Consider the following 17,716-nt stretch of genomic DNA (forward strand, 5'->3'; position numbering starts at 1 on the left):
TTTAGCAAGCGTCGTGCTTCAATGAAGACAGCAGAGGGCGCTGTTTTACAGGACTTAACCAAAAATATACACACACTGAATGAATGAATGAAACAAATACATTTAAATAATCATCTCCAAGGGAGCAGATTCATCACAGTTACATGCTTCCTATCTTCTCATCTCTACAGCACCATGGGATCATCTCATGCATCTCTGCTGCCTTTTCTCTTTAACATCTTGTAAAAATGAGCCGAGCAGACAACACACAGGAGGTAGGCCATCACTGACAGTGTGTGTGGATGCTCATTTCTACTGTACGTTGGCATGGTGCCACCAGATACCAGTACATGTCCTCTTAAACCCGCCTCAGAGTCGATAACATGCACATTTCTTTGGATCGGATGTCATACAGATATAATGAATCCCCCTCTGTGTGTCTACTTGTGTTATCCTCCAGGTGCATCTGTAAATGTTACACCAACTGTGTAAACTTTATTTTCCCCCAGTCAGTGTGCAGCCCTCCCACACTGTCTCTGCACGCCAAGCCCAGGATCTGAGCGAGAACAACCAGGGGATGAAAAACTGTGTTAAAGGTTTGTGAGTCACTGCTACTACAGGAGGATTTCTGCTTTTTATGGTCACAGACACATTTAAAAAAGCTGTGAGATTTCTATCACCTTCTCCTCTTGAATGACACTTTTAAAATATGTAATCATCCTCATGTTCACACTTGAGGGTCAGATGCCAGTACCACTTCACTAAATCACTGTCAGGGAGCGCTGTAGAGCCGACTCCTTGTCTCTCTGTGTGTCAACCTGTCTAAAATAAAAGTGGTTTATTCCACAATAAGTCTCCCCCGGCTCCATATATATAGAGTTTCTTCTAACTATGTCCAGCTGGGATGTGATTTATGAGCACGACGACTGGCAATCAGGGAGTGAAGGATAATATAACATATACGCATGTGCTCATAATCAAAATAAAGACATCAGTTGTAGCATTTTATGTGCTTCTACACGCATATTTCTAATTAATATTTATATCAAAATGCCTTATAAACCATTAATCAAGCAGTTGTAAAGGTTTATAAACATCAGTCACAACTCCCTAATACCCATCCATTAGGAATATGTATAGATGAACTGCACATTAAACATTATTAAACATCAGATGCAACTTTGAGTCTAATAGTTTAGGATCTTCATTATTACAAGGGGTTAACTCAAGGACCCGATACTCTGCCGGTGCTGAAGTTAACCTCCCTCTGACCAACAGGAGACTCACGTCCCTCCCATCCTGCTGCAGCAGCACGTTAAACACACACTAATCTGCAACTAACAGGGTCAAATGTTGAGAATTTGCAGGGACAGACTTGCTTTAATAAATCCTCGAGTGCAGTAGAGGCGCGCATTTCCCGACTGTCCTTGAATGCAGCAGAGGCTGCAGTGAAGGAAACCCCAGGACGGAGGATAAGAGAGGATCTGTCATGACTGCAAGGATCCAGGGAGCAGCGGGCATGGACAAACCAGCGCCACAGAGGAGAGCAACAGGTAATTCACTGGGGGTGGAGGTGGTGATGTGGTCAGGTGCGTGGTTACTTTCATTACTTAGCCTGTTGAACTTATTGCATTTATTTGTCTTGTGGCCTAATATTGGCTGATAATGACCCCTAGATGATTTTGTTTTCAGGCTGGCGCATGGCTCATTTGATGTTGAAACAGATCTTCATAGACTTATTTTACAAACTTTTCTCAACCGGTAACAACAAAGGTCAAAGATGAAGTGTTCACTGCTCAGATCTTTTCATTGTACAGTGTGTAAAACAGGTGTGTTTAAGACGAGAGGCTCATACTTACAAAAGCTACATTTTTGCATCAGTAATTGTGTAATTTTTTACTGAATAATTTCAAAATAAAACACTTGGCCATGGTAGTGTTACAACCTAACGACCCTGTTCATTGATTGGCTCACAGAATGTTGCTCTGCTGCCTCAGTTTGTATTTTTGCTTGTAATAATCAAAGGACTGTACGCACACGTCAGAGGGTTAATATGTCCTGATATTCAATATTAAGTAAACAGTGATGATATTATACACAGTCGTATTTTGATTTGTACAGTTTTACTAGAGTATTTGTACCCTCACAGCGTATACTTTGTTGTTTTCCCTCATTCAGTTCGTCTAAAAACAGGATTTCTACTCCAGTTTTAATAAACAGAATAGAAGATTCTTGTCTCGGCTTACACTTTATGACAGTTGTGTTGACATTTTGGCGTTTTTCAGAGTTATTAAAGCTTTGGAAAGAACACACACATTATAAAATAATGCAGTGCAGGTACTGTTCTTTGTACAGTTCAGACAATAACTCTGGTGGATGTTGACTAGATACATTGCTGATAGATTAAAGTAAATGAAGAAGACAGTAAGTAGTCCACAGTTTGTACCCACATACAGACTGCTTCAGTACCCTGAGATGTAAACACTCATGACATTTAAAACTAAACAAGACGGAGACATAGGGTTTGGATGTTGTTTTTATAATTAAGTTAAATTAAATTATTTCAAATTGGATTTGTTTTCTTTACCCTGATTTGACAGTAGAAATATGCAGGTAGGCTCCTGCCAAGAGAATCACAGCTGGCAAGCAGTCAGACGAAGTCAGAAGTTTATTGTGTTTAATTCGTCCTAACGTGAACTGTTTGACATTGTTATATGACACGACTGAGGGTTTCTCTCTCCTCTGCGGGTTGCAGAGTCGATGGTGAGAGTCAGGGGAGCTGTGTGGCTGGTACTGGGCATGCTCAGTCTGTCCCTGCTGCTGGTGGTGCTGGGAGTCTACGCAACAACCCGGACAGAGAGCCTGAGTGTGTCTGGATACACATCTGGAGTGATTGTAAGATGGTTTTATGTCCCTTGATGATTCTCTGCCATGATTTGTTCAGTAAGATGACAGATATGATATTTAAACTTTGTTCAAAAACATAAAAACGTCCTCCAGTTATGAAGCTGCTCCTCTAGTCTCGCAGTGCCATCCAAGTCCTCACACCTTAATGATTGAATGCATTGATTTTGCCAAAACAACATGATAGTTGTAGTCTACCGGCGACAGGCGTACCAGACCTTCGTGCTAAGCTAGCAGTTTGTTTAGGTTCAGGCTGGTGAAAGGTCTGGCTTTAAATAACAAACTCCACTGACGAACTTACCTACTTTACGAACATAACCTCAGCTACGTCATGTACACTACGCAACTTAACTGAGTTCGTAAGTTAAATGACTCAGCTTTGACTTTTGATTTCACACTGGACACGTACGGCGGTCTCCTGGGTGACGTCCTCCTTTGCTGGCATCATAATCCCTACGGCCATTAGAGGAAGAAATGTAAACGTGTCATAATAAGCTGCTTTCACAGTCAACCTATATTTTCCTGATGAGGATGGCCTGCTGTTAAGTGCTAATGGTGGCTTTTCTTCCCTTTGGACTTGAACCAAATCATAACAAAGTGTTGCAGTGCTGCAGAAAATTAATCACATTTCTTTATTTTGCATAACACTTTTGTGTTCGTTGTATTATGTTCTCTGCAGCTGACCCTTGGCTCCTTCCTGGGACTTCTGGGACTCCTCCTGGAAGAAAACCGTAAACAGCTGGTATACTCTCCTGCTCCCCCTGTATATTTTCAACTGACACACTCACACGCATACATCTTCTCCGTCATATTTTTTCTTCCATGTTTTTCCTTCGCACGCCCATCCCCTGACCGGGCAAGGAGTGTTTTTTGGCCGAGAAACAGAAACAGTATGTCAGCACAGTCACCAGCGGCGCTGCTCTGCAACGCATAGCGGACGGACTTTTATATTTATCGACGAGGAGGAGGCTTAGAAATGATCCATCACACGTATACTGTACGTGAGATTCTAACGTGGTGCTCATTGTATAGCACAGAATACAGTATTTATGTATCTACTGTCTGTCAACGCACACTCCTTCCTCTAACACCTATCACAGTGTCTCCCCGGCCTTTGTAAGTTAGCGAAGCATACCTCTGCTGATCTTACCTGCTCACCACTTACAGAAGCTTTCCAAGAAAAACTATTTAAGAGGAATGTAATCAAAGTAGATCAGATATCAACTTACGTATTGCTTCACAGTACGGGATAAGGACATTAGGCAGGTTAATTTGATTTGTAGGGATGAACCATTTTTGTTGTTGGTGAGCGACGTGCCCGCTGTAATCATCTGATTTTCTAAATGCCGGCTCAATTAACTGTCCAGAGGTCTTTCTCCATGTATCAGATGTCATATCTCGGTCAAACGCTTGTGGTTCTGGTATAGTAGTAGTGACTCCACATGTGTAGCTGTAGTGACTCATTCTGACCCTGGGAGTGGTGGTTGTCTGGCTGCCTGATAAAAAATACAAGGTACAGTACATGTTTGCGCATCAAAATACTCTGACCAACAAAAGAAAATAATCTTATAAGCCTGTGTTGGGTCGACCAGAATCTTCCACAGGGCTCAGTGGATGCATTAGCAAAGCATTTTAATGTGCTTCCCAGTGCTAACATACCATCTTAACAGCAGTGAGCGCTAACAATAACTATGTTCGTTGATTTATGTTCATTGTGATAATGTTAGGTGTTTTTATTATTTGATTATAGAAATCTTGTTTGCTCTTGCTGGTGTCTACCCCGACCCCAGAGGACGATTAATGTTAGGATTTCTGTGACCCCAGCTGTCACCCCCATCAGGCTACAGTTACTACATTTACACAGGGAACACTACAATCTAATTCATCATGAAAGCATAACAGTGGTTCATACGCCGGCAGCATTTCTTCATCCTCACCTGATGTGCAGTTGAAGCACGCTGTCAAAACAATCTTGGTTATCTAAGAAAAAACAGCAGACCATCCTCTTCGTGAGGGACACGAGGGGCATGGGAGAAGACTTGTGTCGGGTGATTCTTGGATCCTGTGGTTCTTGGATATGGCGTCGTGTTTTTACCCACAGGTTGAGGAATTTTATCTTGTCTTATTCAATTTATTCCACCGATAACATTTTGCCAGAATGTTGTAAAATGAGACGAGTGATGAAGAGCAGGAATGAATGAAGAGGCTGTACGTCACAGAGCGTTGACACGTTCATCTCGCTCCGCCAAGTCTCAAGTAGGCAGCTAACACACAATAACAAATAAGATCAGACAACATTTTATCTGTTGGAAAGAGATAAAAAAAAACTTTTTCTCAGCCTTCTTGTGAAACTGCTCTCAGTCGAATAAAGTATCACCAGCTTTTTATCTGTTATTTTAAAGGTTATTATGCGGAAAGTCTCTCATTTACACTTTTCTTCTTTGTTCCTCATCCAGCTGACGGCTGCCATCGTATTCCTCAGCTTCGGGATCATGGTCTCATTTCTGTGCCTGGTGATTGATGGCGCCTGTATTGTCTTGAACATGGTGAGTTACCTGCTCTTGCATGTGTATATTGTAACACTAGACATGACTGCACTGTGTGGGTGATGAAACAAAGCAGCAATAGTAGACCGTGAGCAATAATAAACCGCTGTGCTGGTCCACTTTGATCCACCTGGAAAACCATTCGGCCTGCCGTCGCTCTGTCGGCAGTATTGACACAATTGTGTCCCTGAGAAAATTCCCACAGGTTAGAGCTCAGTCTGTATAACCTCCACCAGCTTTGTTTTTTGTGCACTGACCAACTAAATGACCAGATGTACAAGTATAATGTGAGAAAACGTACTGGACCAGGATGCACCATCAGTGCAGAAGTGTTTTCAGTCTGCGTCCAGACCTGATGACACACACATCTACTGAGCGTGATTGATGGTAATACGGAGCTGCCTCCCTAAGGGAACATTGGACAGGTTAAAAAAGCAAAGCTGCATTCCTGTTTCCAGCCTCAAAAATAAAGACAGATGGAAGACTCCCGCTTCTTATTCAGAGAGAGAAATAAACAGCTCATCACATCTCAAAGTCTTCAGAGCGAAAACACCTGAGGGTAAAGAGACAAGAGTCCTGCACACAGCTTTATATTTAGCACACACAGGAGAGCGGCATCAATCTTCCAGCCTGTCCTCATCTGAAAAAAACATCTGTGTAGGTCGACTGTGAAAGCAGCTTATTACCACCTATATTTACATTTCTTGTTAGGCGGCTCCATCTAGTGGCCGTAGTTATTACTCCGGCAAAAAACAGCAGCAGGAGGAAGTTCAGACAAAGTCGTATAAAGAGCAACAAGTCCACACAGGGACGAGTCAGGGACGGATGGTAGGGTCATACAAGGAAAGCTTTCACCCAGGAGGCCGCTGCTCATGTCCAGTGTGAAAGCGAAGGTCAACGGTGAGTTATTTAAAGACACTGATGTAGTTAAGTGACGTCACGCACATTACATAACTCAATTTATGTAGCATGAGCACACTTGTATATGAAGTTACGTAGTTATTTTTTGCCAAACCAAAACATTTTCCTTCATCTAACCAAGTTTTTTTCTTTCCTAAATCAAACCAAACTGTGTATGACAAAGGCCCGGTGTGCCTGTCGCTGATGCTGCAATAGACACATTGTTTTTGGATGGTGTTATACGTGATATTCAGCCTTGTAGGTATGAGACTGTGTTCATCCAACTCTTGGCAAAAATATGTTTTCCCCAAAATGTCAAACTATTCCTTGCGACTGTATACGACACGTTTTACTACTTCTTTCCCTGATTTATACAGGTAATATTATTTCTATAGAATGATATATATTATTTTCGTCTTTCCTTTTGACAAACATTTACTACGTCTGGTCACAGCTGGGACTGGTGGGTTCAACACGTTGCATTGTAACATCAGGTCAAAGTGACATGGCGTCCATTTTCATGCAAACTGTGATTGTGAACATAATGTGTGACTGTGTGTGTGTCTGTTGTCATGATGAAAGCAAAGTTAAAAAAAGAATAACAGTGTAGCGTACCAAAAAGATTAGGGAAATGTAAACTAGACTTTGATTGATTGTAACTATAAATGGCTCCAGCGCTCTCAGGTGAAAGGTGACATGATATAATGCTTCCTTATAACACTGTTGTGCTCACAGTACACACAAGAGTTATGAGTGCAGACCTCCCTTTAAGAATAAATCATCAAAATTTACTGAGCGAGTCTGTTCACAGTGTAGTAAATTCTGATGCTCAAGAGTTTCTTCATGAGACAAGAGTTCCTTTTTATACAATATAATATAATGTTTTATATTTCTTCCTTCCTTTCATTACACAACTATGTAAAACCAACAATAACATCATCATCTAACCAACCATTGATATTTATTTCAGGTCAAGTTAACATCATGTAACTGCACACATGGTGCCAGGGACAATGATGGACGTTACGTCCAGGACTTATGAGGAATCTCATAAAATGTTTCAAACTGTAACAAAAGCAGCTCTGATTACTGTGACCTCTACCAGAGGAACCATTTACAGTGAAGTAAACCTTATTTTAACAATTTAAAAGAGCCATAAACAATATTTGTACTTTTGGAAATTGATCACAAATTGACTCCAAACTCAACTCAAACTAGTACATGTCAGTTTATTTTGTTTTTTTTATGCCTTATTTTTATTCTTGACTGTGTTTTATCCTGAGCTGAAACCCTGTGGATGTTGTTTCTTCGTATATTTAACTTCTGCCAGGACATGCGTCCACTGAAAGCGGGGAGGTGTCAGTACTACAGCAGCGGCAGCGGCTACATCTATGAGAACTTCTACACCTCTGTGAGTAAAAGTTGTTCTCTTGTCTGCCAACTAACACACGCTATCACAATCTGAATTACAGCTTCATCAGCTCCAGCTAAATTAGTTTTTTTCTCAGATATGACTCCATTTTCTCTTAAACAAGTGTGTGTGACTACATTTCGAATTTGCGTTTCTTTTTTCAGGTGTCGTGCTGGAATCCGACAGAGTCTTGTAACATGACGGTACGAAGTGGGACCTGCTACTGCTGTGACCTGTACAACTGCGCCAAGTGAGACGAAGCATCATCTTCCTGTGATATTATCTCAATGTATCATTACTGCTGCCATTTCATCATTAATGAATCAATCATCGGCAATGAAAGAAGCTGTTTTTTTGCTCTGCAGTGGAGGCTACCTCAGCAACTACTATGAGTTTGTTGGAGTAGAAAGCTGTGAAGAAGTTTTCACTCTGTACATTTTGATTTGGACGCTCGCCGGCCTGAACCTCGTGGCCTTCTTCATGGGTATCCTCACCACAGCGGTGCTGGGCAGCCTCAAGAACTTGGTAAGACACACACACACACGCACACACACACACACACACACACACACAGACTCAGACTCAGACTCAGACACATTTATAAAGATACGTATATTGTGCAAACGTGACGCGCTATATACATTTACGACTAAAACCCCTTTTACCATGGACGAAAACCCACTAACATCTACAAACATCTGGCTTTTGTCTTTAGTGGAGACAAAAGAGTGCAATCAGCAAACCCGATGCGTCTGATTGTTTAACAGAACCATCTGGGAAGTCGTCCGTAGAGACTGTCGGGAAATACCAGGCACTTGGCGATTGACGAAACCATCAGTCTATCATCATCAAAGCCTTCTTTGCTAATCTTTCAATGAAATATACTCTCCAGTTCTGATATAACTGATGCTTTTGCAGCTATGCAAACCTCTTGAAGTGCCACATTTGCTGTTTTCAAATAAACTAGACGCTTCCTTTACTGGTTGCATACTTAAACCATGCCCGTAGCTGCCAGAAGTTCCTCATAGGACACCGATTGGTCAAACCCCTGTGGTTTGGCCGCAAGCGCATAGCTGCAGCCTGGCAAGATGGATTTGTGAGATCTCACAATCATGTTCTTGCAAATCAAGCTGCCTCGCAGAGTAAACAATTGCCATTCGTTGCCAGGTTGAATGACTCTGTACTAGTCACAGGTATTTATCGTCTCCAACACTGATTGGCTGCAATAGTAACCCTGAATGCCTTGGTGCTAGCTGCTGACACTATCTTGCAGATCAACAGTCCGACTGAACTCGCGGGGTGAAGGAGTTGGGTTCAGATCGCTTTAGGTTTTTCAGTTTTATTCAGGAGAAATCACTTTACGGTAGCGTACAGCCAGCTCAACTGCAGATCAACATGAAATGGGAGCCAGAAGGAATAATGTAAATCTGATGTCTGCCAGTGAGTACTGATAGCATCAAACCACACGTTAAGCCTTGACCTCCCTGACTGAAGCCTCTGTCACTTATTGTTTGACTGCACAAGCTGCCCATAGATAAATGGATAAGAGAGCAATGAGGAAGCGTGCGGATGTACAGAAGATTTCGTCCATGTGCCATCTACAATGTGGGACTCATTGTGCACAGATTTTATCCGGCTCAGGGCTCAACGTAAACTAAGTCTCCAGACCTGTCAGTCAGTGAGCAATGGGCTCAGGAGAGGACTGAAGTTCATTACAACTCTTTCAGTGATGGTTACAAAACAGCAAAAACTTTATTCTGTATACAGATTTTAAAGCCAAAAGACTTCATGTCAGAGCTATTACTCTAAATATTCAGACTTATAACATAAACAGCGAAGACAACTGCTCAACTTTCTTATGGCTGCAGATCATAAGCACAGTATTATAAATCACATATTTGGTAGCAGTAGGTTCCAGATGGAGCCAGTTGGTGCAACAGATGCAAACCAAATGTAATTCAAGCACAGTTTCACAGAGATGTTACTAAGCTGGGTGGTATTTTACACCAAATGTCGTGTGTTATGCAATTTTCTTTCCTTCAATGGACTGTGTGGTCTCACATTCGTTGTTTGTTTCCTGCTGTGTTATGAGATTTGACGTCATGCGTACATGGGACTGATGAGTGAGTACTAAGAAGTATGAATCACGACTGGTTGAATAACTTCTGGTGGGAACACAGGTTTTTTCTTGTAGTTACATCTAATTTGCAAAATGTGGTGCTCCTTCAACAGCACGCCAACGTTCAGCCAGATGATCTCGAGACCACATGAGGGAAAGAAAATTTGTCAGCTTGATTTAAGAGTGGGAACCTTCACATGCAGCGGTTTGATGGCTGGAAAACAGTCACAGTTCACATGTTCATTTAAGTACACGTCTGTCCTGGTGCTGCCTGTTGCAACAGCGCTTTGGCGTACCAGGGTGGAGGTCTGCCTGGAGAAATACTCCCCCTTGTCTCTCTTGGTCCGAGCATGTTTTATGGTCACACAAGGTGTTTGCAATATTCTGACATGTGTGGCTTTTTGTGTGGACAACAACTATACAGCCTTATTGTGCATAATGCAATATCAATATATTTTTTTCATTGTATTTATTCTCAAAGTTGTGCTTCTCAATATGATCGCTGCCTATTGAGGTCAGTTTATGAACCTGTTCGTGCATGATGTCAGTTTTCCTTGTTGCTGCAGCCAGAACTCTGTCCTTCCTCTTCCACCTCCGCTCTGTAAAAGCCTGGTCTGATGAGTGTCAGCAGGGTTAGATAGTTGCCCACGGCTGTCTGTTGATGATAAACCCCACTCCATCAGTGAGGTTTATCAAAAGCATTCCTGCACTCCTCCTCCTGCAGCTTCCGCTTGTAAAACCTTCAGAGACACTAAGTCAAAGACGTTTATCCTCCAGACTCTCCCCGCAGACTCCAACACCATTTGACATAGTCTCCTACATTCATTCTTAACCTTCATAATCGTAATCTTTGATCGTACTGTTGAGTTTTCAGTTCATTAGACGTTTGCATTGCACTAATTTCGACTTTTGGGGGGAATCTTAAGGTTTTGCACCAAGACAGACGCCTGCTTGTTGCTCATTCCACAAAAACAAGACAGATGGAAGAGAAAAGAAGAACAAAACCTTTGTTTGTTATCGAAATTTTCTTTCAATATCTAAAGTTTACTGGTTCCAGCTTCTCAAATGTGAATATTTGCTTCTTGTCTCAGTCTTCTATGTTAGTAAATGTTATAGCTTTGGGTTTTGGACTGACAACTCTTGGAGAATTAGAGTAGTATTGTTCACTAACTTCTGACATTTTATCTACACCAACCACTAAATGAAGAAAAACATTGTATTTTGATTCGTCTGGCTGGACAAAGATCACTTTTATCAGATTTTACAGTGTTAACACTTAAAGAATATTGATTGGATGGTGACCGTCCCTTGCTCGACATGACCTGACTACAATGTCTACACCCCCTTTACATGGTAACAATTAATAACCAACTTTGCAATAACCGTCGTGTGACTGGTGTTGGATTCCCAAAGCAGCTTCAACTAGATGTGACTCGTAGATCAGCATTTACAAACTGCGTCCACCACCCTGCCGAGTTAAAGGCACAATTTGTAAGATATTGCCACAATTTTAGCTTATCGCTGTTCTGTCAAAGACATCTACAGTATGTCTTACGTTGCAGAGATATCTATTGATGTTAGCACGCTAACCAGCTAGCCCCGGCCCGTATTCAAGTCTCCCTCTTTTTACGGATTTTCGACGGGTTTAATCGCCTCATTAACTCATTGTAAAACACACTTCATTCAAATTCAACAGAACCAGAAATAAAACCGAACAAAATCGTCTTGGCACTTCAACATTCACCTCTGCTTTGGTGATAATGAATCCTGTTTGGATCGACCTTCGACAGGTGGCCGAGCTTTACACATTGCACCTTTTAAACACCAAAGATTCAGCAGTGTTGCGGTCTTTAAAGAGCTTTATGAGAACAGAACAAGTATTTCTTTGCCAACGCCTGCTTGAACTTGGACTTGAGCTTGATCTGGCCTGGGTGAAACTCAGGAGATCACCGCCAACGGACCACACAGCCTTTCGTTATATCACACAGGATAATGATAATGATGAAGGGATTAGACTCAGTGAACAGGCTCCGTTCTCTGTTATCTTTCGATCAGTTGTTACGTCTGTGTTTTCACTGTAGGAAGGTATTCAGATTTTCCTCCTCATAATCTTTAATTTAATATGATTCAGTGCCATCCGTCAATTTCTGACTCCTCCGCGTCAGACTTTTTGATATCAGAGTGCGTCCAGTTCCTAGAAATGTAGGAGTGGCAAATTATTATCTGGCTACATACCTCTGTGATGATAATGTTTACATTTATTGTTTTGCAGATGTTTAATGTATTTTTTCCCCTCATGTGGCCGCAGTAGATTAAATTAAAGACAGGGAAACTAACAGTTTGTAAAGTTTATGGGTTTACAGCCTCCAACAGTTTTGGATTTAATCTCGAGTGTGCTGCAGACAGACAGACCACCCAAATGGAGACCAAAACAACAGATCCCAGGTTCATTAATGCTTCATTTCCAGGGAAAGAAAAATAAAATAAAATAAAATGACCTGATAAGACTGCTCGTCGCTCACCGTGTGCCTTGAAGCAACTCCCATAATGTGTCGATGATTTGTGAAAGATTCAGCGTCACACATTTAACATAAGGAGCGTAGAGCTGAAGTCGGGCTCGCATTAGCTGGTTGGCCTCTGCTGTAATACCATAAAGACATCTCTGCAATCTGCGTCATGTCATGTTTACGTCACATGTGCATGAGCTGACAATCATGTCATAAGATGGAGGGGTGAGGATGGTGTTACAGGCGAGAGGGCTGACAAGCCAGTGACTGCTGTTCAATATCGGGACATTTTCTGTTTGTGGCAACAAAGCCGGATATTTTAAGCCAAACATCTTTTCCTCACCCTCACCAAGTGTTTTTGTGCCTAAACCTAACCAGAGTGTATTCGCAGTGTGTCACAACATTACACTGAACCTAAAGAAATGCAGTTGCAACATCCAGGCCTTGCAGAAACGTCGCCACAACATGGTGATTGGGTTGACTCGTAATGTCCAGTAGTTTCATGCAGGTGTGAACTGTAACCTGAAAGTTCACTCTGCTCTCATGCCAACAAAGTTTGCTGATCGGTTCTTTGACGTCAGTGTGTGTGACTGAACTGATTTTACATATTGCAGCTGTCCAGGTTACGTTTTTCATATTTAGGTTAGTTCAGATTAGAGTCATAAATAAAAGACATGTTTTAATTGCGATGGGACCGACCGGCCTCTTGCTCCTTTGGGAGATGAGACACTTGAAATGTAAACAAAATAAACTTGAGTCAGACTGTCTGTCATCATTTCCTCTAATCAGAGTCTCATCTTAATCCTCTACTGTAAATCATTCTTGTGCGACTGTTTTATTTGTTTCATGTTTGCACAGAGGAAATGGTGCTTATAATAATATTGTGTGTGTGTGTGTGTGTGTGTGTGTCTTGTTTTGTGTCAGAGGAGTAGCAGGCCTGTGAGCGAGCCCTCTGACAGCACTGCATCTTCCCCTACAGCTCCTCTGCTGATGAACGCCAACACATACACGGTTCACCAGCTCCACCCAGTAAGTATGCGGTCAACACAAACACACACACACACACACACACAAAACATACCATCACAAGTACACATGTGCACGTTTAGTTTCTCCTCATTTTTCAGCGCTCACTCTCTGGCTCTTACAGACATGCAGTCGACTCAAACCTCCACATCTCCACCCTACGTTCATCCATTAAACACCCATAAAAGCATTTTCACCATTGATTGATGAAAACAAAGTACATCCAGAAGGTTTCCCACTGATTTCTCTTTAAATGTTAACTCAGAACAGAGTTCAGACGCTCGCTGTGAGCCTGATATAGGATGTTTCCTGTTACAAACGGTACAGGGGCCACATGAACTTTCCAGCTACATCAGAATGAAGCATGTGAAGAAACAACAGTTCTGAAGTTGTGTGAAAGACGTCTTTGCTCGGTGTTGCAGAGGTGTCTACTGAAGTTAGCATGCAACATGTAAGATAGTTATTCTGACACTTTAGGTTTCCCAACTTCTGGTACCTCTTATTTTCAAAATAAAAGCTCTCATCAGTGGTGCTTTTTTGCATGAGTTTGAATACAAAAAGGAAAAACTTTAGTTTTATCCGAATTGTAGTCATTAATACTGAGATATGACTAAGTGTGATTTTGTTTCAGCCCCTGTTTTACATTCATCCGGCAACACAAGACTCCACACTCAGAAGCTGTAGTGTCAACCAAACTTGGTCCAGCGCTGGCGTCGGTGTAACTGGCAAGCTTGTGTAGAATAAACCCATAAAGATATGTCGTGTCTGGAAAACCAGCCAGGACCAATCACCCGCAAGCATTTCTCAAGATACAGGGACACCTCAAAGTCTTCTAATCTTTACGAGTGGACAGTCTGAACCTCCTCTCTCGTCAAACACTGCATAAGATTGCAACGACCTTTTGGAGCTATTAAACAGATGATTCAGCAGTTTTACAACAACATTGCAGCAATTATCCAAAGGAGTGCATTGAATTCAGAAACAGATCTGCACTTTTCCACAAACAGAAACTGTGAAGAAGGATCACAGGGCTCCACACTTGACCACCCACATCTGATCAAGTTAATTGGTTGCAGCACTTCAGTCTCGGTCAGTGTTGTAAATGTGTTTCACAGCAGGAAGGCTGTAGACCAGTTTTTCCACATGAGTGGAAGCTAATCAAAGGTGAACTGTGAATGTTTAATGTCGATCCAAAACAGCAGTTTGACAAAGTGTGAGATCTCGAGGCTTTTTTTAACTAAATCTAAACCAAATGTTGACTATACAAAGTAGATCATTCATCTTTTTATATAGGAATAGCTGCAACACAGGAGACATACTGTATGACTTGAAGACTGTGGTCAACTTTGTCTCTGTCCTTCGTCCTGTCCGTCTCATCCAGGGAGCCTCGATGTATCTGCCCGCAGCAGACGGGTCAGCTTCCTCACAGAGTTTTCCCTCATCGCCGACTCCAACCCTCTTCCCTTCGCCCCGCTGACCAGCCTGCTGCCATACAGAGTCCCCGGCCTCTCTGCCTGAGCGCCACCGGGAAATGACTAAAAAACATACAGTATGCAGGAATAACAAGAAAGGGATAAACATATAGTTATATAACATATATATAAAGTATATTATGTAGAAATATGAAGATTTTGTTTTCTAAAAATATAAAACTGGACGTGGAAAGAGCTTCCTGAAGAAAAAAAACACAAGAACTAGTTAGTTAACACTTAAACACACAGACTGAGGTGGAAAAACCTCCAGTTAATCTTCACTTTTATGAATAAATGATGAAGACGTCGGGCCTCAGCTGGCCTCACTGGAATTTATAGCCTGCATTTATTACAACACAAGTCTGACATCGGAGGAGATCTTGGCACACCATGTATGTGTTTTCATTCAGTGTTATCAGGTGAGTCTGACACATTCACAAGGTCTCCGTCTTATCTTAACCTGCTCACTCAACAGTGTGCCTCGTCTGTAGGACTGTGGAGGCCTCTCGGGATTTTGTAAATAATAACAGATTTGTTTGTGGTTTCACTGACCCGTTTATGTGGTAATACCTTTGTGTGTGCACATGTGTGAGCTGATTTATTTCCTATGAGACGCCTCAAACACCTGATTTACATACATGTAATGTTTATTTTACTAACTGTCAAACTTTTTTACACAAAAATGAATTAAATACATGAATTATCAAAACAGAGCCGCCTGGATTCTTTAAGTAAAACCACTAACAAGTAAATAACCTTGATTATCTTGTTATAATGAGGGAGTGCCATGACGGGGTGGGTAACATCCACACGAGCTCCAGGAACCAGAAGGTTTCTCAGCAGAAACGTTGTGTTACTATTTTTAACACTATTTTTTGTCTTACGCGGCAAAAAATATCCAAACCTGTTCATTTGATGCGTTTACATCCTTATTTGCTGTTTATGTGGAAGCAGATGAGGCACAAAACACTACATGGCAAAGCCTGAGGAGTTTGATGTAGGTCTGGCAACATGATGTGGAGAATAACAAGGACTGACAGCACGCCAGCGCTGTGAGAAGTACAGGGTGGTTTTCCCCTGTGAAACACCCACCAGTCTCTCCTGACCTCCAGTCAGTGTCAGAGTACAGTACACCATGAATAACTTCATGCATGCAACTGCATTCCCTGTACCCCCGGTGAGACTCTGCTGACAGACACATGGCGGTCCAAAACAATAAAGAGGCTCGGATGTTGAGCCTCACCGTCGGTATGAAATGTATATATGAATGTGAAGACTGTGACGTTTCCAGACTGCTGTGAAGAGGAGGTTCAGAAACATGCCATTTGACCTGATGGAGGAAAAAACTAATTTAAAAGTTGAGAATGAAATTTAGATAGAAGCACCTCATACAGCTGGACTACAGAGGGACATTACATTGAGCCCCTAAACTAATACGGGGAAAACCAAAATATGCTTACCTCCATTTTTGTGTGTGTGTGTGTGAGGCAGGAGATCCACAGGCCACATTTCTATAGGTAAGGTTCTTCTATCAGGCTTTGTTTTGTTCTTTTGGGTGACCTGACCCTTTAAGTGATGTCAGGTAGCTGCAGGGGACAGGGGACATGAAGTTCATGCACCAGTAGTAGATTTCTGTGAAGAGGACTCATGGATCAAAACGCAGCATGTCTCAGGATGTGTATTCAAAATTAAACTTTTAATAGAAGATATTAACATTTTTGGTGTCCGGGTTCCTTCACAGACGAAGTTTGTACTCTTGTAACAGGAGCACGTCTCATGCTATGGTATAAGTTTGACCCTTAAAAGACAAATATTTTCCTGTCACAGACTTTCAAAACCGTGTCCCCCGCTCATAGAAGTGAAGACAGGCTGCGTCCACACGCAGTACGATGCCGACAGTGACGGATCACCCTCTTAATAACGACATTTCTCAAAAACAAACACCCCCGAGAAGTGATCATTCATGTCAATGCTGGCTGACGCTGTAAACCACATTACTTGTGAAGACTCAAATGTTATAATTGTGCACTGTGACTGAGGGCTGAAGCATTAAAGGGACAGTTCGACATCTTGGAGAATGCGCTTTTTCACCTTCTGGTGGAGAGTTAAGTGAGAAGATACCGCCTTTTTATTTGTGCCAGCAGCCGGTTAGCTTAGCTTAGCCTAAAGACTGGAAGCAGGTGGAAACAGCTGGCCTGACTCAATGATAAAATCCTCCTAAAGCTCGATTATTAATGTTTTATATCTTGTTTGTTGATCTTGCCATGATCATTAGGTGCGTTTTCCTTCTCTGTTAAACAGTTTCCTGTTTCAATTTCTTTTTAAATTAAATCAAACGGTAATAATCAAAAATATGCCGAGGGCTGTCCATCCGCGCACTAAAACATAACACGTCTTCTCTGTGGATACTGGAGGTTTCCATCATCCATCGTATGTCATTATACAGATGTCTAACGGTTCCCACCACTTTCAACATCACACTGTCCTGCTGTGGCGTTAGCTGCTACTCCTTGTCATACCCCGCCACTCAACTTGAGACACAAAGAAAGGACTTTAAAACCCTGTTTTTATACGTTATTTGGTCACAGCAGGTCAGTAGACTGGACTAAACCCAACATGAACCAGTTTGTATTCGGAACGAAGACATAAGAAGACAAATATAGCTATGCTAATGCTAACGGCTGTAGCCACTAAGACACAGCAGAGGTTTAAACCACATGCTAATGCTAGTGTTGTGAATTATTATTTCTGTGTTATGTTTCATTACCATCATGCCCCGGACGTATAGCCTTCTTCATGACCCTGACTCGTTGTGACGTAAGCTGTTTTTCATTTCCCGCCTGTCCCATCTT

General features: G+C 41.9%; 1 protein-coding gene across 6 annotated transcripts; it reads left to right on the forward strand.

The window, feature by feature from the left end:
- The first annotated feature begins 67 nt into the window (after window positions 1-67).
- On the forward strand, window positions 68-15,575 carry LOC311256014 (transmembrane protein 255B). 6 transcript variants are annotated; one of them, XM_084350751.1, is made up of 11 exons: window positions 68-254; window positions 489-575; window positions 1,420-1,532; window positions 2,735-2,874; window positions 3,563-3,625; window positions 5,340-5,429; window positions 7,660-7,740; window positions 7,905-7,990; window positions 8,106-8,265; window positions 13,291-13,395; window positions 14,774-15,575. In XM_084350751.1, exons 3-11 carry the CDS (start codon window positions 1,469-1,471, stop codon window positions 14,867-14,869), a joined length of 885 nt encoding a protein of 294 aa, XP_084206877.1. In that variant the 5' UTR covers window positions 68-254; window positions 489-575; window positions 1,420-1,468; the 3' UTR covers window positions 14,870-15,575. The 6 variants fall into 6 exon arrangements, with proteins under 6 accessions (XP_084206877.1, XP_084206875.1, XP_084206874.1 ...); XM_084350749.1 differs by having other exon boundaries at window positions 440-1,532; XM_084350748.1 differs by having other exon boundaries at window positions 489-1,532.
- The last annotated feature ends 2,141 nt before the right edge of the window (window positions 15,576-17,716 follow it).

This window comes from Pagrus pagrus (genome assembly GCF_965226575.1).
Source record: "Pagrus pagrus genome assembly, chromosome: 4".
NCBI lineage: Eukaryota > Metazoa > Chordata > Actinopteri > Spariformes > Sparidae > Pagrus > Pagrus pagrus.

Bases quoted from the DNA above. Each gene is read 5' to 3' on its own strand.
- LOC311256014 (XM_084350749.1), top strand. From the start codon at position 1,469: ATGACTGCAAGGATCCAGGGAGCAGCGGGCATGGACAAACCAGCGCCA. The intron at 1,533-2,734 runs GTAATTCACTGG...TGCGGGTTGCAG, and splicing joins GCCACAGAGGAGAGCAACAG to AGTCGATGGTGAGAGTCAGG. The intron at 3,626-5,339 runs GTATACTCTCCT...TTCCTCATCCAG, and splicing joins AAGAAAACCGTAAACAGCTG to CTGACGGCTGCCATCGTATT.